Source organism: Callorhinchus milii, unplaced genomic scaffold (assembly GCF_018977255.1).
Source record: "Callorhinchus milii isolate IMCB2004 unplaced genomic scaffold, IMCB_Cmil_1.0 Scaffold10, whole genome shotgun sequence".
In the NCBI taxonomy this organism is placed as follows: domain Eukaryota; kingdom Metazoa; phylum Chordata; class Chondrichthyes; order Chimaeriformes; family Callorhinchidae; genus Callorhinchus; species Callorhinchus milii.
This window is the reverse complement of record NW_024704751.1, coordinates 3852736-3874557: the sequence shown is the minus strand read 5'-3', so window position 1 is coordinate 3874557 and position 21822 is coordinate 3852736. Positions and strand designations below refer to the sequence as shown.

The 21822-nt window shown below is 43.0% G+C and overlaps 3 protein-coding genes across 6 annotated transcripts in view; 2 read left to right on the top strand and 1 right to left on the bottom strand.

Moving 5' to 3' along the window:
- The window catches only part of LOC103183307 (spermatogenesis-associated protein 22), a 37519-nt gene extending 17638 nt beyond the window's left edge, over positions 1-19881 (bottom strand). For both annotated transcript variants that reach the window (XM_007900713.2, XM_007900717.2), the window contains exons 1-2: positions 19838-19881; positions 12912-13042 (exon numbers count right to left, since the gene is read on the bottom strand). In XM_007900713.2, coding sequence (XP_007898904.2) covers positions 12912-12960 — 49 coding nt within the window. In that variant the 5' untranslated portion in view covers positions 12961-13042; positions 19838-19881. The remainder of the gene's footprint in view (positions 1-12911; positions 13043-19837) is intronic.
- On the top strand, positions 381-10517 carry aspa (aspartoacylase). Its single transcript, XM_007900718.2, has 6 exons — positions 381-1096; positions 3731-3926; positions 5511-5604; positions 7403-7510; positions 8138-8247; positions 9075-10517. Exons 1-6 carry the CDS (start codon positions 681-683, stop codon positions 9270-9272), a joined length of 1122 nt encoding a protein of 373 aa, XP_007898909.2. The 5' UTR covers positions 381-680; the 3' UTR covers positions 9273-10517.
- Positions 19882-19906: 25 nt separating the features above from the next.
- Positions 19907-21822, top strand: part of cluha (clustered mitochondria (cluA/CLU1) homolog a) — a 48312-nt gene continuing 46396 nt past the window's right edge. For 2 of the 3 annotated variants that reach the window (XM_042338578.1, XM_007900719.2), the window contains exon 1: positions 19907-20022. In XM_042338578.1, the coding sequence (XP_042194512.1) occupies positions 19926-20022 (97 nt within the window). In that variant the 5' untranslated portion in view covers positions 19907-19925. Of the gene's footprint in view, positions 20023-20324; positions 20381-21822 lie in introns of those variants that run through there. The other variant, XM_042338580.1, reaches the window with a different exon arrangement.

The following is a 21822-nucleotide window of genomic DNA, read 5'->3' as shown; positions in this document are numbered from 1 at the left end:
TCCGCAATTCCCGATGGCGATCGTTTCGAAAAGGGGTCATTGAAGCCACTGCACAGGCGGTCGCTATTCGAATGGGATTTAACGCAGTCATATATATATATATATAAATACATATATATATATATACATATATATTTCCCCCTAATGCAACGACTGCGTTATATATATATATATATATATATACATATATATTTTCCCCTAATGCAACGACTGCGTTAAATACACATATATACATATATATACATATATATACATATATATACATATGCAGGTTTCAGCCGTGCCTTGCTGACCCGAACTAAACGTGGGACTGGCACTGGTTACGACCGACCCACTGCAAACACACGACTTATTGCAAACCCCCTTCTTCCTTTGGGCAACTGGATTAGCTTTGCGGTGAGTGAGCGGGGTTTCCCCAGTGGGGTTTGCAATAAGTCTTTGCGTGGTTTGCACGTTGCAGTCAGTGAGTGAGTGAGTGAGTCAGTTAGTTAGTTAGTTAGTTAGTTAGCAGCGACGATGCAGGAAGTCAAAATCTATCCATATTCATTACCAAGGCGTGCCAAGAAACGCCCAAATATTTAAGAAGGCTGTGGGGACAAGTGCAGAACGTTTTTATTTAACACACACACTCACACACACACACTCACTCACTCACTCACACACACTGAGGTTACACACAGATGAAAGCTGGCTTGTTGTCAGAATCCACAGCAAGCCCAGCTTCTGCAACTCAATCGACTTGTCGCCACTGGAAGTTGCACAGCTCTGTCCAAAAGTTTGTTGGAAGTGTTGATTTTGCAAGACTTTCGTTCCACCCACCTCCCCCCACACCACCACCACCACCACCACCACCAGCCATGGCTTCTGCTGGCGTTGCGTGTCTGCCCGCAGTCAGGAGGATCGCTGTGTTCGGTGGCACTCACGGTAACGAGTTGACCGGGGTGTTCTTGGTCAAACATTGGCTTAAGGACAGATCGGAGATCCAGCGCCCAAGCTTGGAGGTGCAGCCCTACCTGAGCAATCCGGCCGCTGTAGAGAAGTGTGTCCGGTACGTGGACTGTGACCTGAACCGCACCTTTACCGAGGAAAATCTCAGGTAAGAAGAATTACTGTGGAGTGCGCGGCGTTATTACTGAATTGGCGAAGGAAAGTGGACAAGAGACACACACCCAAACCACCCCACCCACCCCATGCAAATCTGGGTTCACCAGGGGCTACGATTTAGAAGATAGTAATGTCACTGAACAGGCACATCACCAAATGGTCATCAAGCAGCAAGATGCAAATGCTAATCATCACTAGTTTGTAATCTAACATGAAATTACTGCCCCAGAGATAATCGTTGCCTCGTGATCTGTTATTTCCACATCAATTTTTATTGTCAAGTTGGCAGTTTTGTGACACTTGGTTTTTTTTTTTGGGTGGGAGTGTTGTCGCACAGCATGCACCGTGCAATTGAGTATTGTTTGCAATCTGCTTTTTTATTTTCCTCTTTTGGTTAAGCTCAATGTGTATATTTCTCCTACTCGCATCTTCCTCTTCACGGTGCAGTCTGTAGCTCAGTGGTGAGAGCGCTCATCTCGCAAGTGAGAGGACCGGGGTTCGATTCCTGGGCAGGGGGAAACGTTAGACAAATTTCCTTACTCCACACTCCTCTGTTTACTTAGCAATAAGTAGGAACCCAGTTGTTAAGTCGATTGGCAGATCGCTTTTCCAGGGGAAATAACCTCTACATGCTCCCCCTTGGTGACATCATCCGCAGTCATGGGGTCACCTTCCACATGTAATGGACAACACCCAACTCTATCTCTCTGCCTCCACCCTCGATTCCAGGACAACTGATGTCCTGACAAACTGTCTGTCAGACATCAAGGCCTGGATGAGAGCTCACATTCTACAGCTGAATGTCAGCAAGACCGTTGTCCTCCTGATGGGCTCGCGCCAGCACCTCTGCACCTCAGGCACTGGTAGCATCAGCATCCATGGATGCACACTCCACCTCACCAAGTCAGTCAGGAACATGGTCATCTGGTTCGACCCTCAACTGTCCTTTCTCCTCCATATCCATACCATGACGCGCTCTGCCTTCCCTACCTCTGCAACGTTGCCCATCTCCACCACTGCCTCACCCCTCAAGCTGCCGAAACCCTCAAAACACACATTCATCACCTCAAGGCTTGACTACGGAAACTCCCTCCTTGTCAGCCTCCCCAACTCTTCCCTCCACTAGTTGCAAATCATCCAGAACTTTGCAGCTCATGTCCTCTCCTGCACCAGACTCCTTGACCCCATCGCCACCACCCGGCTCCACTGACTCCCCATCCCTCAAAGGATAAAATCCTCATCCTCACTTTCAAGGCCCTCCACGGCCTTCCCCCCCCCTCCTACCTCTCTGACCTGTTGACTCCCTATCAACCTGTCTGCTCCATTTATTCAGCAGGCCCTGGCCTGCTCCATGTCTCCTGCCCGGCTCGCCCCACCATCTTTCAGCCTCTCTGCTTCCACCCTTTGGTACTCCATCCCACAATCCCTTCGCCTTGCGCCCTCCCTTGCCTCCTTCAAGGCACAACTCAAGAGCTTCTTTTTCGACCGTGCCTCCAGCCGCCCTCCTACCACTCTGCTTATTATTTTTGGGTTTAGTACAGCACAAGAAAAATAAGAAAACATGGGAAAAACATTCGGCCTACAGTCAACAACAACAAATTATATTTGTCTAATGCCTTTCAAGTGCATCGCAGAAAACCTATTCATGATCAACTTCACCCCAACCACTTGATCCCCTGGAGAAAGTATCCATCACCAATATTGAACCCTGGCCTCCTCCCTTCACAGGCAACTTAGTCCCCTTCTCCCAAAAGATCAGAATTTGTTGTGTTCTATATAGTACAGTATTTGTTCTGCTAAATCTGTTTCTTTGCTTTTTAAGAGTTTATTTATTGAAATCAAAATGTGTTATGGGAATAAGCAATTGGATATACACTCAACGATAGATGCGCATAGGAAACACATTAGGATTCAGGAGCACTGGTGAATAGCACATTTGAAACTCCAATAGCAATGTAAAGATAGTTGGGCCACAGTATTCCTGACTCATACATTTGAATCCCAGAGATATTCAGGCAAGTTTGTAAGTTTAATGGATTCTTATAATAGTCATAGGAATTACAGCGGAGAAGGTCATTCAGGCCAAAAATCCTAAACTTGTCTTCAGTTACTAACAATGTTACTAACAATGTGCAGTCACCAGTAAAACATACAACAGTATTATCCATTGATATCAGAAAGTACAGATTAAAGCAAAACCTATTTGTCAAATACACTTAAACCAAAGTAAAAATACAACAAATATTGACTTAAGCTTTGTGCAAGAGAACAGAGAACTCCAAAACACATGCAGCAGCTTTCCAGTGAGACTTCATTGTATAAAAAAGATAAGAGAGATACTTGAAGAGTATTTTCATCAGTACTGTTAACTAAATTAGTTTTGTTCTTTTAAAGGTTAATGGATAATAATACTAAATTTGTTTATATGAGCTTTATCTACTAATACAAGATATATTCAATGTCAATCATAAGGAAATGTCGTTGTGTAGGTGGAATATATATGTGGAACACTCAGTCTGGTTTGAATACTCTAAAGCATGATGATAGGTTTCCGCATGTGTTAGACACCCAGCTGACCAAAAAAATATATTTTATGAAACTTTCTTTTCAATTTTGCACACAACAGCATGCCACAGAATGAGTCAATGCCTTATGAAGTCAAAATAGCCCAAGAAATAAATAATTTGTTTGGACCAAAGGACAGCAAGAATGCTTATGACTTAGCTTTAGATCTCCACAACACTACCTCCAATATGGGAAACTGTCTAATTGTGAAGAATTCCAAGGATGACTTTACCATCCAGATGATTCATTATATTAAGGTAGGTACTATTCAGCTCATTGTAAATAACAAAGATATGGAGAAACAGGGGTATCAGATAAGATTGTAGCCTATTAATCTGTGCTCTGAATCCCAGGGACATGTCAAAGGTTTCAGACATTTAAATCTAATTTTTAATCTCTTTAAGGGGAAATTCTACCCTGTTTTCTCTGGATATGCACTATCTATGGCAGAGAATGGGGGTGGATGGCCTTCTATAAGACTGCCTGTGCCATTCACAGGAGATACACAAGAGTCTCCCAGGTACAACTGTTCCTCCCTCTAGTTTTCTGTTCCCCCTTTGGGGAAGCTTCTGTTTTTTTGGGAAACAGATTTTCTTTTCAGATGGGAAAAGCAGAACATAAGAACATAAGGATTAGGAGCAGGAGTAGGCTATTCGGCCCTTCGTGCCTGCTCCACCATTCAATAAGATCATGGCTGATCTTCTCACCTAACTCTGATTACCTGCCTGTCCCCATATCCCCTAATCCCTCTATTTTTCAAGAATATATCAGTCTCAGCCTTGAAAATGTTCAAGGACTGAGCATCGACAGCCTTCTGGGGTAGTGAATTCCATAAGTTCACTACCCTCTGAGTGAAGAAATGTTTCCTCAACTCTGTTCTAAGAGGCTGACCCTTAATTTTAAGCCTGTGACCCCTGGTTATAGATTCTCCTACCGGGGAAACAGACCCTCAGTGTCTACTTTATCAGCCCTTTAAGAATCTTATAAGTTTCAATAAGATCCCCCCTAATTCTTCTGTACTCTAGAGAATACAGCCCCAGTTTATTCAGCCTATCCTCATAGGTCAGTCCCCTCATCCCAGGCACTAACCGAGTGAATCTACGCTGCACCCCCTCGAGGGCAAGTATGTCCTTTTTTAAATAAGGAAACCAAAACTGCACACAATACTCTCGGTGCGGTCTCACCAAAGCCCTATACAGTTGCAGCAAGACTTCCCTACTCTTATATTCTAAACCTTTTGAAATGAACGCTAACAGCCGTTCGCCTTCTTAGTTGCTGCTGCACCTGCAAACTAACTTTTTGGGACTGGTGTACAAGGACACCCAAATCCCTTTGAATACTAACACTATCTAACTTCTCCCCTTCCAGAAAATAACCTGTTCTTTTATTCTTGCTACCGAGGTGAATAATTTCACACTTGCTAACATTGAATTCCATCTGCCACCTACTCGCCCACTCCCCTCGCCTATCTCTATCTTGTTGCAATCTTTTTGCATCATCCTGAGAGCTCACTCTGCCGCCGAGTTTAGTATCATCCACGAATTTAGACACATTACATTCAATGTCCTCGTCCAGATCATTGATGAAGGGGTAACTGACTTGCACATTTCATCTTCTCTGGTCAGTGACAAGGTACAGAGAGGCATTAACAAGACCTGGTAATAAGTAACTACTCTACAACTATTCAAAGTCATTGATCTTTGCTCAGAGGAATGTGCTTCTAAAAAGGGAGTGATGAGATTGTTCTGGTGTGTAAATAAAATATATTTGTGCAACGATTTAGTGTTCTTAAAATGTGCACAATTTTGAAAATTTCTATGAACTTTCTTCCTGTTTCCTAGAATACTTTGTCACCTAGTACTTGCCACGTGCTGGTTCTCGAAAACTCTACAGTAAAATATGGTGCAATACGAACTGTTGCTAAGCACTCTATTGGTAAGCATCAAGCCAAAGATGAGTGTCAAAACAACTCAGTAATAAAGGTAATGATTACAGTTTTGAAAACTGCCCTTAATTGGTAGAAGAAATGTAATCATTTTATTCTTCATTCTTCAGGTTACATATAACCAGTCACTTCATAATCTTGTGGCCAGAATTCTAAAGAACGTAAGATTGGAAGAAACAAATGTATTGCTTAACAACGTATTCATTTGTGAACATTCGTATCCATTGTAGACCCTCAATGGACCATTTTAATAGAGAACATTTCACAAATAACGTTTCAGTAAGATGAAGCATTTTATTACATGTTAAGAACATAAAGCATGCAATGCATTTCAAGGCACGTCAATCTCATTCCTTCTGCAGGCTGAAAATTCTATCCTTTAGTGGTGGACTCTCTACCCACTCTATCTCATGAGGAATGTTTTGCATTCTTGTTCCTGTTCCCCCGAAGCTATTCGTATGAGTCAGGAATACTGTGGCCCAACTATTTGATTTGCTGGCCAATCTAGTCTTCCCAAGTAGTTCAGGTTTGAGGCCAGAAAATAAACTAGTAATTTCCAACTTGGAAACAATTATCCAAGAGTTTTTTATGCTTTGCAGGGCAACTGTAACCTCAGGATACTGCAGCCTTCCTCCTATTTGAGCCAGCTCAACAGTACCCCTGAATAGAATATAAACATGACATTAAGGTCAGGCATTTTTTTTCCATGCAACACTGCCTATGTTTTTTCCATGTCTATCTTAAAGCACCTATCATAAATAGTGCTTGCTGATAACTACAGTAGATTACTGTGTAAAATATTTCCTATCAAGACATCCATTGCTGAGTTTACACTATCCCTGTGAGGATACCAGGAGTATGACTTCTATGGAGATGATGTCAGGTATTTTTATACATTTGCAGCCTTTTTCTGGGCTCTGCTAGCAATTATTTAGATTCAGGGCCTTATTGATTATAAGCTTCACCAAGATAGCACACATGCCCGGGATGTATTGCATTAAAAGATAAAGATATAAATAATTAAAACCAATAGTTGACAACTCAGTGCTGCAATATGTTGATGGATTAACACAATGCACATTACAGTGGTAGGACACATCTTCCCTTGTGATGTCAAAACATGGTGAACTCACAATGAGGAGGACTTACTTGTGAAGACTTCCTCAGGGAGAAGAAAACTGAAATCTAGTTAACCTGAGTCATTGTCTGTTCCTATTTAGAGGACAATGGACGAGGCCTGGAATCAGGTTTCCTGCCTTCCTTCTCAGACAGGAAAGTGGGTTAGACGGGGTGAGAGGAAGGAAGTGCATAATAATTGACACTCATTTTTCTAAACTTACAACCTAGGCTATTCAACCGTAAAATTTGGAGCAGTTTAAAAAATTCTATTCCATAACTGAGATGCAAGAATAGAAAGAGAGAGCAAATTTTAAATTGTATTTTCCAATTATGCATTGGATCCTCAGAAAGATTTACCTAGGGAAGAAAGCTACTGATGAATTCCCCATTCAAATTTTAATACAGTAGTGCCACCATCAAGAGATAGCAAGTCTATTATCTCTGTCAAGATTGATCAAGTGTCATTTTAAGAAAATACTAACATAGTTTGGAGCTAGGGTATTCATTGAGTTTGCATGGAATTTCTATATTTATTGTGTGCAAATCTCTACTTTGCCTTTGTGCAAACTAAATATGTTTTAAATATCCAAGTTTTACACTCCCAGAACCATCTTGTGACAATTACAATTGCAGAAGATAAGTTCCATTTTTTCTTGTTTTTTCACCCAGGTTTGGAAATAGGTCCTCAACCTCAAGGAGTGATCAAGGCGAATATCCTGGAAAACATGCGGAAGCTAATCAACAGCGCGTTGGATTTCACACATTTCTATAATGAAGGTGGGAATCTCAATAACACACTGATATATTGTTTACTCAAACATTATAACACTGTCTTTATCACTCGGGTATGGGGTAAGTGCTCCAGGATATCAATCTGATATTACAGCTTGCATTATTTGTCTGATTGCATTCCATACATAATATCTGCATAGTTACAAACAGACTGAAACCACAATGTTTCAGTATTGTTATCACAAGATCACGAGAAAGATTCAGATGAAGAATGCCCTTCAGTCCATTCGATCTCATGTTTCCAAAAAAAACCATTCCTATTATAGCATCAGACCATTTCTTTAAAAAAATTAGTCCAATGTCCTGGTCTAAACCATGTTTACTGATAATCTGTTCCAGTAGGAAATTACCGTCTGGGTAAAGAAATATTTCCTGGTGTCCTAAAATTGCAACGCTTGTTCTGCTATACTCAGTACTATAACTTTCAGTCCTATTCTTAAACAGATATGTGTCCATCTCCACTTCAGAGGAGTTCATCAGTGAAATACAGCACCAATATTTTCACTGAATTTGTCATCTGTGGTGGAACAAAAAGGTCAGCTCACAGTGATGCAATATTTAATAATTTGAGCGATTCACGAGTCTTCTCATGCAATATTTATTGTTATCTAGGTAAAGAATTCCCTCCCTGCACCATTGATGTTTATAGAGCTTTTGAGAAAATCAATTACCCCAGGGATTCAGAAGGACAGATTACTGCTATGATTCATCCTCAGCTGCAGGTGAGGTATTATTTGGGGTTACGGGGGTTTGTTTTTTAGCTGCGGTTTTGGTTGCTCAGTAATAAAAAAAGTATTTTTATGCTCCTCTCAGAAGGCTGTGGATTTGAGTCTGCAAATGAATTAATTTTTGGTCCACTTTCAACGTAGCACCATACTGGAATTGTTTGTGCGATAATGCACTGTGCCAAAGAGCTCCAGAATTTAGATATGTACCCGTGATTCCCCACACACTGAGTTAATAATCTCATCTGAACTGTTAAGCAGTTAACTATGAGCAGGAATCTTCTTTTATTGCTTTCTTCTACTTTTTCATTGCTGCTGTCTGATAATCCTGTGACTGATGTTTTCTTTAGAGGATATTTACTCCATCAGCAGTTGGGCCTTCAGTCTCTCTAGCCCCATCTTTTGGAACTCCATCCCACAGTCCCCGGGTAGACAGTCCTGCTCCCTTCACCTTGCTCTTTCCCTTGCCTCCTTCAAGGCACATCTCAAGACCCTCCTCTTTGACCACGCCTTCGGTCATCCTCCTACCCCCACGCTGCCTGCCCTCCACCACTCTTGATCCCAACCCCCAGCTTGGGTCCAATTACCTGACTGTACAGCGCCTTGGGACGTCCTCCCGACATGAAAGACACTGTATGAATGTAATTTGTTGTTGTATTCATCAATAAGTAAAGTTATAAATTGTGTATTTGGAAATCTCTATACAGTTTTTTTTGCCATTGGTTTCTCCCCATATCCCTATGTAATGGGGATACTACAAAGTCAATTTAGTCCTGAAACATCTCTTGTGCCCCATGATTTATAAAACTGTCCTTGCCTTGCAGGATTGTGACTGGAAACCACTGAAACCAGGTGACCCATCATTTATAACACTGGATGGAAAGACCATCCCTTACAATGGAAGCTGCACTGTCTACCCAGCATTTGTGAATGAAGCTGCTTATTATGAGAAACATCTGGCATTTCTGTTAACTCACAAAGAAACTCTGACAGCAAATGGAGTGAGGGTTGCCAAAACTTAATATAAGTCTTACTATTCTTTATAAGGCCAAAGTCTAACTTCACCAACACTATGCAATAGAAGATAACAAGTTTCCCTGCTTATAATTTATCCTGAAAGTAAAAGTTTGTTAGTATAACCTTTCTACTTTGAACAACTAGCATTTCAACTATCTAGGATTGTTAACCCTTTAGTGGCACAATGTTTTTAAAAAATCTGCCTGGCATTGAACTTCAAGCATCGTGAAATGATTCACATTTAAAGTAGGGAACAAGGTGGCTCTCTTCCTCCCCTCGCTGACTGATCAATTGGTGATTAATTCTAACAAAATGTGACTTCCAGATTTCAGAAAATGCACCTTTGCAGTTTTCCTCAAGATGCTTCCTCTATTTCCTGATAATTTTCTCCTGCTTTAAAATGTAATGACTTTCTCTCCTCCAAAGAGGATAAGGTAAACAATTTTAATAGAAAAGGTCTACATTTTCTCCTTTTAACAACCTACTATTCCTATCCCCCTATCTTCTCAACTATTGTCACAACTGTTGTCACTATAGTTCAGATTTTGGGGATAGACTAGCAAATGGATGTGCTCACAAGGTTTACTTATTCCACATTAATTGAGGAGGCACACTTCACAAGGTGAGATGAGATTTCCTTATCCCCTCTGACCACTTAGCTAACAACCCAGCTCAAAATAGGAGAAATGTGTTCATCTGAGTTGTGGGTGGGTTTGAAATGCAGATTTCCACCATGAGATTATAATACTCCACTGTAGACACATTAAAACGTTAAATTAGTTGATTTTAAATTAAATTCTACTGAATATTTGTTCATATGTCTATTTGCAGAACAATGTACAAATGAATTTCTAATTGATCATACAACTGAGAAAAATAAATGTGAAAACTACCTGTAGATCAGAGCAATATCAGTTAATATTAAAGATTTATAACAAGAGAAAAGTTGATTTGGCTGTGAATTTCTCAGCACCACAATCAGACATGAATTTTATACAAATACATTAGAGAGTTAAAAAAAATTGTATGGCTTGATATTTAATGAAATTAAATATTTTACTGGGATCTACCAAATGCCTTAGCTTAATTTCAGAGATTGCAAATCACATTCAATTCTCAAATATATAAAATAAACATGGTGCTGCTTAAAACAGTGGACAACGTGATCATGGAAATGCACATTATCTATATGGATCTTATATGCTAGATGTAAATAAAGCAAGTAATTACCACTGGAGTACCTTACGGAATATTTCTGCTTCCATTCATTTTTATCTATACACTGTGCATACGAGTTCTGAAATCAAAAGTAGGTGTCTGAAATTGCTAAATAATCCTATCCTCGACGAATGAGACACATATTTTAGAAACCAGAGATTGGACCTTTCAACGTCCATCGCTTTTGTTATGAACATTCACGCAGAAACTGATCTCTATCGTATTATCTCATCTTAGCCGTTGCAAAGGTTGAGGCACTACATTTTGGCTTGGTGCCTTCTAGTGAATTACTACCAGTAAACCCAAATAGAAAAATCTGTGTGTGTCACACCCAGAGACTTGCATCAGCTACTCAGTCAATGCAGTTTTGCACAGTCCCTCAGTAACATCTTGTGATCTGCTATATTAGACTTACTTGCATGACTGCAGTATCAATTCTGGTCCTTGGGAGGGTGCTCTTTCCATTGCAGACCACTTTATGTTACATCAGTACGTTCTGTATTTCATGGGAATTGCAATCAATATGGGAATGGAGTAGGAGAGATATACCTTAATATACCATCCTCCATTCCAGGTATCTTTATTTATTTTAGAGGTCGAGTACGGATTATTTTTTTTACTTGAAAAGACGCTGTAAGTTCGAGACACTTTAACAGTGCAAAATCTAGACCAAAAGTCAGGGTCTTTTTAGATATTGCAGTCCAAAGCTGAAGAAAACTATTCCTATTGCTTTTTCATTAAATTACAACACCTTCCCCCCCCCCAACCCCCCCCCCCCCACAAATTCCCCTTGCCCCAGCACACCAAGGAATGAGGTTGAAATTAGATTAATCTTCAGGACCTCATTGATTGGTAAAATCGCAGGTACTGTATATGCCTAGATACAATTCCACATCACAACATATTGGAGCATGGTTGTTTTTCATCAGCTGGATACCTGACGTGAATGCAAACTCATCACCATACTCAAGAGTCTCCAAACCAAACTACTGAGAGTTCCATATAATAATAATAATCCTTGCATTTGATATAGCGCCTTATCACGTCTTTGAGACATCTCAAAGCGCTTCACAGAATATACTGTAAAGTGGATTGACTATTTTTGTGGGCAAAACGTGTGTTTCTATATATTGTTATACATACATATATATGCATTTTAATGTAGGTAGATATATATATATTTATAAACACATACTGTGTGTATAGTTTCCACTTAGTAAGGAGTTCATCTTCAGATGGAGGCACCCTACTTATCTAATCACTGGTGTTGATTGTCCAGATAGGACTACCTTTGCTCTTTGGCTTGCAAGGTTATCTGGAGCAAAGTAGGCAGAAACCCAGCCTCAGTTACTTGTCCAATCCAAATCTGGCAATGAGCTGGATTAGCTGGTTAATCATCAGGCCCTGGTCATTCTAAGGGCCTAGAACACTATGAATCTACTCAAACTGCCACAAAGAATTAACTCAGTGAAAATCTTCCATGACCAGGCATGTCACTTTAGAGCCAAGGCAACCCCAAAGAGATGCTTTGCTCCCTTCAACCCACTGGAGGATCGTCACTAGTTGGTCATTGCATATCTGAAAAGGGCAGATTTTCGTCTTTGCCAGTTGGTAGTAGATAACAGAAATTTCTCACAAACAGAATGATAAGTAGCACAACCCTACATGAATTGTGTGAGAGCAATGCCACCATCCTGATAACTGAGCATTGGCGCATTCTAACGTGTTTATGTCCTTGAGTAACCTTGACATTCCAATGAGAAAATCAAACTGTTGGAATATTTATTAATGAATTATACTGTATTGAAGATCATTATCACTTTTGACAACACTTCATTTAATGGATGGTTGGGGTTGAGTAATAAGATCGTAATTCACTGTTGGGATTCTAAGTATATCACGAGTGTGAAGCTTGAATGGTTTACGAATGTCATTTGAACACCTGAGAATAAATTGAACTCACTCTCTGTCATTTGCAATTTTGACAATAAAAACTACCATCGCTGTAATAATAATAATAATAATCCTTGCATTTTGATATAGCGCTTTTCACGTCGGGAGGACGTCCCAAAGCGCTTCACAGAATATACTGTAAAGTGAATTGACTGTATATTTGTGGGCGAACGCAGCAGCCAATTGCGCACAGCAATGTCCCACAAACAGTCGTAGATTGAAAATGACCAATTTATTATTGTTTTTTTTTGGAGGGATTATTATTAGGTGTGTGGAGTAAGGAAACTTGCCCAAGGTTTCGCCCTCTGCCTGGAATTGAACTCAGGTCTCTCACTTGCAAAGCGAGTGCTCTAACCACTGAGCTACAGGACTCCACAGGCTGTACAAAGATCTAGCATTGACTAGAAGAAAGCATTTGCTGGAACACAATGCTTCTGACTGGAACAAGCAGATGGGATTTTGCTTTATCCTACCTGAAGGACAACACCTCCGACAATCCAGGACTTCATTAGCACTTGTCATCTTAGCACAATCAGCAACCCCCTTTTTTCCATGAAAATCCCCAGCTCTTTCAGGGATCCAGTTGGCCACTGCAGGCAACCCACTGAAAAAAATGAATGAGTGTCAACCCTGTTGAAGAACATTATTTCTCCTTCTTTACCTTTCTGTATACGAAAATTAGAGGCTTGAAGATGTATCAACATAGGGCGGGGCAGTGTGATTGGTGGTGCAAACTCTGTGTGCCGAATGGCCTCCTTCTGCACTGTAAACTTCTATGATTCTGATTCTTCAATATGCAATCTAGGAATCCAATGGTCCAAGCCAAACTAAGGCACAACATTGCCACACGCGGTATTTTGCATTGCCCAGTTCCATACCTGTGTATTGCAGTAATAATCGGTTGCCTTTAATGAATTAAAAATACTTTAAATAAGAATTCTCTTTAGAAAAATTGGATTCTGTTGCAGCGTTCCTTATGCTTTGACAGCAATATCAATAGCAAGCTGTGCGGTTTTACCTGGTTAGATTCCAGCAGGTTACCCCAACGCACACTCTGGGGTCCACAAGCCTTGGCTCTCACCAAACCCTCCAGTGAGAGAGTGCGCATTCCATTCCAACAATCTATCTCTGGGATTTCCATGTGTAGGTCAAATGCATGGAAATCTCAGCTTGGTTTGGATACCTCTTAAGTACTGTGATGGGTTTCTGCATGTGTCAAGACACTCGGCTGAACACCCACCCAAAAAAAAAAATGTTTATATGCTTTGAATAAAAGAACCTATTTGGAAATCAAGGCTTATACAAAATAAATCGCCCTGTAGTCTGACATTGCTTCTTATAAAAATCATGAGATCAAGCATGATTTCTAAAACATTTAACACAATGCTAATGAAAGCGCAGTGTTCATAAGTGCTGAGTGTTAGAAATATGATTTCTTTAACGTTATGAAAAATGCAGCAGTGAGCGATGTCTCCTCTACAATAATGAGAATTTCATGCTCTTAAACATGGTAACAAGATAGATACTTGCCCCCTTTAATTTTCAAAGTCTGTGAATACAGCTGTGGAGTTGTGGAAATGAGGGCAAAATTTAATTAAAGCCCTCTCTAACATGTCTAATAATAATGACTAATAAAATAGAGCATTGGTTGTCTGTGCTATATTCTGCCCTCCAGGAACTCCCTCTCTTCTCTGTAGGATACTTGCTGAGCAATGCTGGCTATCACCTAATGCTCTGTCAGAACAAACACGCTGCAATTCAACTGCTTTTAGTGTCAACTTACTCCTCATGTTTGTCGTCCAAAGTAACACCAGGTTTCATCTTATCATAGCATTCGCCTTCACGGCTGCAGAATGCTGCACCAGTTTCCCACTAATGGCTGTTAACAAGTTAATTCGGTCTCATTTTTTTGTTTTCACTCGAGGAGCTAAAGTTAGGTAAAATAAAGGCTAAAGACAGGATCACACTTTGAATTATATAGTTTCTAGTGGGCAACAGAAGTGTTCAGAGGAGCACTAAACCCGGATGATTCATCCACTGCCTTCAGCTCCAGACACTCTACCCTGTTGCATTCACATTGGCCCTAAAATTAACAAATGCTGCAATATCATACCTTGTTGACAAGACGTTCCATATGCCTTTCAGACTCATGGTTTACTCTTGACCACTCACTGCTCCCTCTCTCTTTTAATTTGTTACGCTTGCGTTACACTGTTCAAAGTTTATCAGCTGGTTGAGTCATTCAATTAATCATGTATAGAACCACACAATAGAGATGAGAAGGCTCTACATTTAATTTGCTGCAAAGCAAAACATCCAGCTTCGGTGGTCCTGCTGTCGAATAATATTTATTCCTTTGTTACCTGAGGTAGAACTACCTTTAGAACTGGTCTTGCAACTGGAAAGATGAGGGTGAGTTGGGAGAGGTTGCTTTGTATTTCACTTGCAAATCATTCCAAATCTTTTATTCAGTTTTGTGGACTGTAAGGATGGTGACCTGAGCTTAAAGCTCCAACTGTATCGGGCAAAGGTCTGGTGGTAAGGATAAAACAGCTTTCCCAAACCCTGAATTATTAAAGAGTACTGTAAAATGTCAGAAAAGCTATATACAGTAGAAAGATTCTGCTATATTTCTATAGAGCATTTGAGACACAGAAATTCAACTTGAATCACATATTTTAGTACACAGCTTTTTTAAGACTATCATAGTTGCCAGCAATTTTCATCATGAGCATCACACACGAAAAATTCCCAAGAGAGCATGGGCAACATTTTACTATCCCTTTTTTTCCTTCCTACAGTTTTCTTTCATCCTTCCTTAAACATAAATGTACCCTTCACTCCACTTTTGTGAAATCTTTTCACAAGCGTGGAATCCTATAGTGTATTGATTACAGCATTCACCTCACAAGTGAGTGGACCCGGGTTGGGTTCCCGGGCAGGGTGAAACCTTAGCCAAGTTTCCTTACTCCACACGCCTCTGTTTACCTAGCAGTAAGTAGGAACCCGGCTGTTAATTGATTGGTGGATCGCTTTCTGGGGGTAATAATCCCGTAAAAAAAATAATAATTTGGTCGCTCAATCCACAACTGAGATATTTGCTGTGCGCAATTGGCTGCTGCATTTCGCCCACAAAATATAGTCAATTCACTTTACAGTATATTCTGTGAAGCGCTTTGAGACGTCTCGAAGACGTGATAAGGCGCTATATCAAATGGAAGGATTATTATTATTACAACTGCATACTGATTGATTCATAGGGTTCAACGTCACCCATTTGAGAGGATAGCGACTCCTTTCCAGGTGTATAACTGGACCGCACCCACAGTGGAACACGCCATGGACTGTGTGCGAGCAGAAGATGCCTACACTTCGCGGTTAGGATACGAGGAGCACATACCTGGACAGGTATATCGAAAACCTTGTTCACATTAAGACGCCTGTAACAACTTAAATGAGGCTTCCTCTGTGCGTCACGTTTTCTGCCCATTATCTCTGGAATAATTTTGCAAGGGGTGTGGATTTTACCCCCACATGAGCCTCTGGATAGCAAACCTACTCCTCGTGCTCTGCCAAAGTCAAACAAATCAGAAGAGGATAAGGATAGCTCTTTCCCATCTCAATTCTCTCTGCTATTGTCCCCTCTCGAAGAGGAGGAGAGAGTTTCTGCCGAGATTCAGCCAACAGGAATTGAATTCAGCATCGACTCCATCTCATTCTAATAGGTCACTAATATTTTCCTGCACTTGAATTGTTAGCAATGGGTGTTTATTTCACATAAAATATTCATAGCAATGTCATTTCCTGCTTTGTGTTTCACCCCAAATACAATGTATTTGAATGGGTATTGATGTCATGGATTTTTCCAATAATCCTGACTAGAACAGTGCGAGCAGATGTCCAGTTATAGGTTGATTCTGGATAACAGTGTTTGCCTTCGCTTTGACACTAAGTAATCCTACTTATTAATCGCTGCAGGTTCTAGACTGAGTGCATTGGAAATTGCATTTTCACAGGGAATCTGAATCCCGTTGTGCAAAGCTCTTTTGTTGATCTGAACATCGGTATTTGATATAAATAGAGCTGTCCTGTTAGTGTTACTGAGTCTCTGCTTATTGGGCGTTGCAGAAACCTGAAGTGCTATAGTGATTTATGCTATAAATTAGTTATTTTGCCCACAAAATATACAGTTAATTCACTTTACAGTATATTCTGTGAAGCACTTTGAGACGTCTCAAAGACGTGATAAGGTGCTATATCAAATGCAAGGATTAGTATTAATTCCGCTGCTCCCTACAAACCATCTACCTAAAGGTGCTAAAATAATAGGTGTACATTCAGTACATCTCCATCTTATCTTTGTTGGTTTACATTAGGCAATTTATAGCTAATTCACACAAGGTACCCCATAGGTCAAACATATTTAGTTAAAATAATGTAATTTATTAGGCAAATATTTGGTACTTAAGCTGTAATGTGTGCAGAATGTACAAGTAACTATTCCAAGCAATACTGACACATTGGCTAAATGTTTATTCTTGCTATTTTTATACTGAACCAATCAACACATAATTACAATTTGCAACACTATATACAGTTACTCAGTACAATGTGTGGATCTTTATACTAAAAGGCAACAAGTTTTTTTAAATGTATTTATCACACGAACCACAACTTCCTAGTACATGCGGACTTCCCAAATTTCAGCCAAGGTGGGAATTGCACCGAGGGTTAAGAACAATCAGCCAGGATTCCTGATCACTATCAAGTGATTCCTTCTGGAAAGTGTGGCATTCGGGGGAAGGACAGGTTTGGGCTCAGCTATGATGCCCACTAACACTTAGTTCGCTTGTCAACACTCATTGGCTTGAATTTCACGCAGGAAGAAAGCCTTCTAAGATGAGGGGCTGGTGGTTTGTTATATGCCAGCAGAATTGCACAGCTTCACAGAGAATTATACTGTGCTACAGATTCATAATTATGAAATACAATTATTTCAGGTCTCCATATATGTTATAATTACATGTTATATAAGAATGGTGGGGGGGCATAGGGAGCCACAATGAAATACTTCTTTTGGCAAGTTTCATCATTGTAGCAATTGATATAAGCAACTATAATCTTAAAACATCTCAAAGCACTTGCAGATAATTGCTGTCAGACACAGCCAGCAATTTGCACACAGCGAAGTCCCACAAACAGCAATGATGTGAATGCCCAATTTATCTGGAAAATTGTTGGCTGTAACACTGGAAAAAAACTCCCTTCTCTTTTCAAATAATGACATGGGATCTTTAACATTCACCAGAATGAGCACACAGGATCTCAATTTAACATTTCATCTGAAGTTAGTTTCATCTGCACCTTAGTTAATGTGTCCAGTGTTGTACTGGAGTGTCCGCTTGGACTGTGAGCTCAACGTCCCATAACCTTCTGATCCAAAGGCAAGAAAACTTCCAATTGAGTCAAGCTGACAAGTTTGATTTTGTTTTTAAGGTTTGGAATCACACTCTCTGAGAAGAGGCAGAATCAACAACAATTTACATTTATATGAGCACCTTTCTCGTCAGGAGGATAATAATAATAATAATCCTTGCATTTGATATAGCGCTTTTCACGTCGGGAGGACGTCCCAAAGCGCTTCACAGAACATACTGTAAAGTGAATTTGTGGGCGAACGCGGCAGCCAATTGCGCACAGCAATGTCCCACAAACAGTCGTAGATTGAAAATGACCAATTTATTATTGTTTTTGGTTTTGGAGGGATTATTATTAGGCTCTGTGTGGAGTAAGGAAACTTGCCCAAGGTTTCGCCCTGACCTGCCGGGAATTGAACTCAGGTCTCTCACTTGCAAAGTGAGTGCTCTAACCACTGAGCTACAGGACTCCACGATGTCTCAAACCATTTTGTACAAAGATCTAAAGGCAAGTTTCGAAGGTGGTTTGCAAGGCTGTAGAACAGAGAGCAGGGGCAGAGTGGCCGAAGTCTGTGCCCAGAAATGATGGGGTTAGGGTTAGAATTGGCAAAGGACGGGAAGCAGGCTAGTGTTTGCTGAGCGGAAGGAATCGCCAGGGCAATAGGATAGCAGGATGTGGTGGGGGTAGGGTAGAGAGAGGCCATGGGGGGCATTGGAATGCAAAGTTGAGAACACTGAAAATTGATCTACTGGGGATAGTGATCCATTGGAGATGATGCTGATGGTTTGCGGTGTTTGTTGTTGGAGAGGACCTGGGCTGTAGAGTATAGCTTGGTCTGCCACTGGTTTAGGGAAGAGTTGGGGCGTCCAGCAGGAAGGGCATTTGAGTAATTGAACCTGGACACAATGAAGGTGTCGATGGGTGTAAAGAAGCAGTAAAAAAATCTTAAGTTTATTTACGGATTCAAAACATTTGCAGATTTGTACAGCACTATTTGCCTCGGCGTGAAACTATGCCGCTGTTCAGCGCTCTGAGACGCTGACCCACGCGAAGGTCGCGGTATAGATGCAAACTGTCGTTGCGGTGTGCGCAAAGAAATAATTGTTAAGTCATAATATTATTAATTCTACAGATTGAATGGTGGGTTTCAAAAAAGGGATTGGATAGGTACTTGAAAAGAAAAAAAAAATTGCAGGGCTACGGAGGTGGGAGCGGGAACTGGTGGATAGCTCTTCCAAAGAGGCCAAGGCCAGCCTCGAATGGCCTCCTTCCGTGCTGTAATGTTCTACGATTCTGACAATACCCATTCCCAAAGCACGCAATCCGGCAACAAATAATGAGAATAAGAATCCTTGCATTCGATGTAGCGCCTTATCGCGTCTTCTCGACGTCCCAAAGCGCCTCGCGGAACAGACTGTTAAGCGAATCGACCGTCTATGCGTGGGCGAAACGCGGCGGCCGACCGACCGACCGAACCGCGCGCAGCGGCGGCGTCCCCCCCCGTCCCCCCATCCCCCCCGCCACCCCCGCAAACAGCCGCGGGTCGAGAAACGACCGACTCGGGATCGCTTTTCGGTTCGGGCGGGAGGATCGGTCGGGCCGCCGGCGAGGCACGAGGGCGGTGGCGAGCCGCTCGCTGGCTCCAAACCAGAGTGAGCCACACGCGCGCGCGCAAGCAAACAGCAGCAACAGCAGCAGCAACAGCAGCAGTGCAAGACCCGGTGTGGTTTCGAACTGAAACCGGATCGAGAGAAAAAAAAAGAAAGAGGGTGTTCACTGCTTTTGCACACATCTCGCCAACCGTATTACACACACACACACACTGGGGCTGTGCCTCCTCCCCTCCCCTCCTCTCCAGTCTGCTGGAGGGGTCGGAGGTTATGAGCAAAAGGGAGGGGAGGAGGGGAGGGCAATGCACCACGTGTGGCAGTAGCAGCGCCGGCTCTGTCCTTCCGCCCGCTGCCGGTGTCAAACCGTTTACCTGTCTGTCTTGTGTTCGTTCGGAAGAGAGAGAGCAGATCGGATCGGATCAGATCGGATCGGATCAGATCGACCCCCGAGCGGCAGCGATGGTGAGCAAAACGGACGAACCCTCTCCCGCGGCTCCCGACGCCGAGGGAGGCAACGGGTCAGGGACTGACACGGGAAGGAACACGCGTGAGCGCGGTGAGTGAAAGGTCCAAATCACCCCCCCCACCCCCCACCCCCCCCAGAGAAGTAAGAGGGGAGGGGAGGGGGGGGAAGGAAGGAGGAGGAGGGGGTGGAGGGGGTCAGTTGCTCTCCTGTCCCCTCTTCTCTTGGTGGACGGTAAATAAAAGCCGATTTGCACAAAACGTCTAAAAAACGGGCGAAGGGATCACGTCCAAGTGGCAAGAAACTGGAAGGAATTTTTAATCGACTGTTAAAAGTCCCGATGGCAACACCCCCCCCCCTCCACACACCCCCCCTCCCTCCCTCCCTCCCTTCCTCCCCTCCCTCACACGCCAATAGTGAGGTCAAGTTTGAAGGTTGAATTTGGCAAAAGGTATTACAGTGTCCAAATCTGGGTCAGGATTTTTTTTTGGGGGGAGGTGTTGGGAGGGGTGTTTGGGGGGGTGTTGGGAGGGGTGTTGGGGGGGGGGTGTTGGGGGGGTGGGGGGGTGGGAGAGTTAAGAAATTCGCCTGTCTCATGTGGGTGTACTTCAACTGCTGGGGTTTGTTTCGCTGTTACAATGTTACACCATAACTCGGATTGTATCGACGGTTTCTCTGCTGGTAAATGTTTTTTCTCCCCCCCCCCCCCACTTTTTAAAAAAAATTGCTGCACCTGCATTTTCATGGTTGCAAAACCGTGAGCACTGGTTCAGTTGTGGCTTTGGGGGCGGGGGGGGGGGGTGGGGTGGTTGGGGGCTGGGGGGGGGCAGCCGGTTGCTTTTTGTTTTGGGAGTCGAAGCTTCTGCAATAATTGTTCAAACAATCAGCTGAATGTGTGTGTGTTTTGGGGGCAAATGTGCCCTTTTCTCCTTTAAACCCAATTTGCGTTTCTGCTGCCATACTTCTTCGGTAATATCTCCCCTGGTGAGAAGCTACGGTTTGACCCCCACCCACTCACACCCTCCTTTCCCTGAGCCCAGCTGCTGGGTGGCGACAGCAGCATAGATCGTATCTGTGACTGTAGCCTAGACTGGTGGAAATGGGGAGAGGGGAAAGAGGGCTGGAGGGGGAAGAGGGGTGGATGGAGAGGGCTGGGGGGGGGGGGGGGAAAGAGGAGAGGGCTGGGGGGAGAGAGGGGGGGGAGAGAGAGGGGGGGTAAGAGGCAGATGAGGAGGCGGGGGGAGAGAGAGGAGAGGGGGGGAAGAAGAGGAGGGGGGAGGGGAGAGGAGGGGGGGAGAGAGGGTTTGAGGGGGTAAGAGGCAGAGGAGGGGAGGGAGAGACCGGGGTGTGTGGAGTGGGGAGAGGAGTTGGGGGGGGAGAGGGAGAGAGGAGTTTGATGGGGAGGGAGGGAGAGACGGTGGGGTGGGAGAGAGGAGGTAAGAGGCAGAGGAGGAGAGGGGAGGGAGAGACGGGAGGTGGGTGGGAGAGAGGAGTTGGGGGGGGGGGAGAGGGAGAGAGGAGTTTAGGAGGGAGGGAGGGAGAGACAGCTCTGAGTCTCTTTAGACTCAGACTCTGTGTTGTGTGTGCCCTGTGTGTGGGGGTGGGGGGGGGGGAAGCAGACAGAGCTGTGTAAAAAAAACCTTCTCCCTTTCCTCTGCCTCCCTCCCAACGCAGGGAAGGTCGGACAGACACACACACACAGGCCCCGGCGCTCCTTGGGCTGTTTGCCCGCTGAAGGTCACCTTCAGTCCCTGCTGACTGCCGGGAGGAGAGGGGGGGGAAGGGAGAGAGGAGGGGGGGGGAGCTAAACCCTAACCAGGAGGGGCGGCTTGTGCTGCGGGGAGGGAGGAGGAGGTGTGAGTGAGTGGGGAAGAAAGGAAGGGGTTGGGGCGG

Bases quoted from the DNA above. Each gene is read 5' to 3' on its own strand.
- aspa (XM_007900718.2), top strand. From the start codon at position 681: ATGAAAGCTGGCTTGTTGTCAGAATCCACAGCAAGCCCAGCTTCTGCA. The intron at 5,605-7,402 runs GTAAGCATCAAG...TTTTTCACCCAG, and splicing joins TGTTGCTAAGCACTCTATTG to GTTTGGAAATAGGTCCTCAA. The intron at 7,511-8,137 runs GTGGGAATCTCA...ATTGTTATCTAG, and splicing joins CACACATTTCTATAATGAAG to GTAAAGAATTCCCTCCCTGC.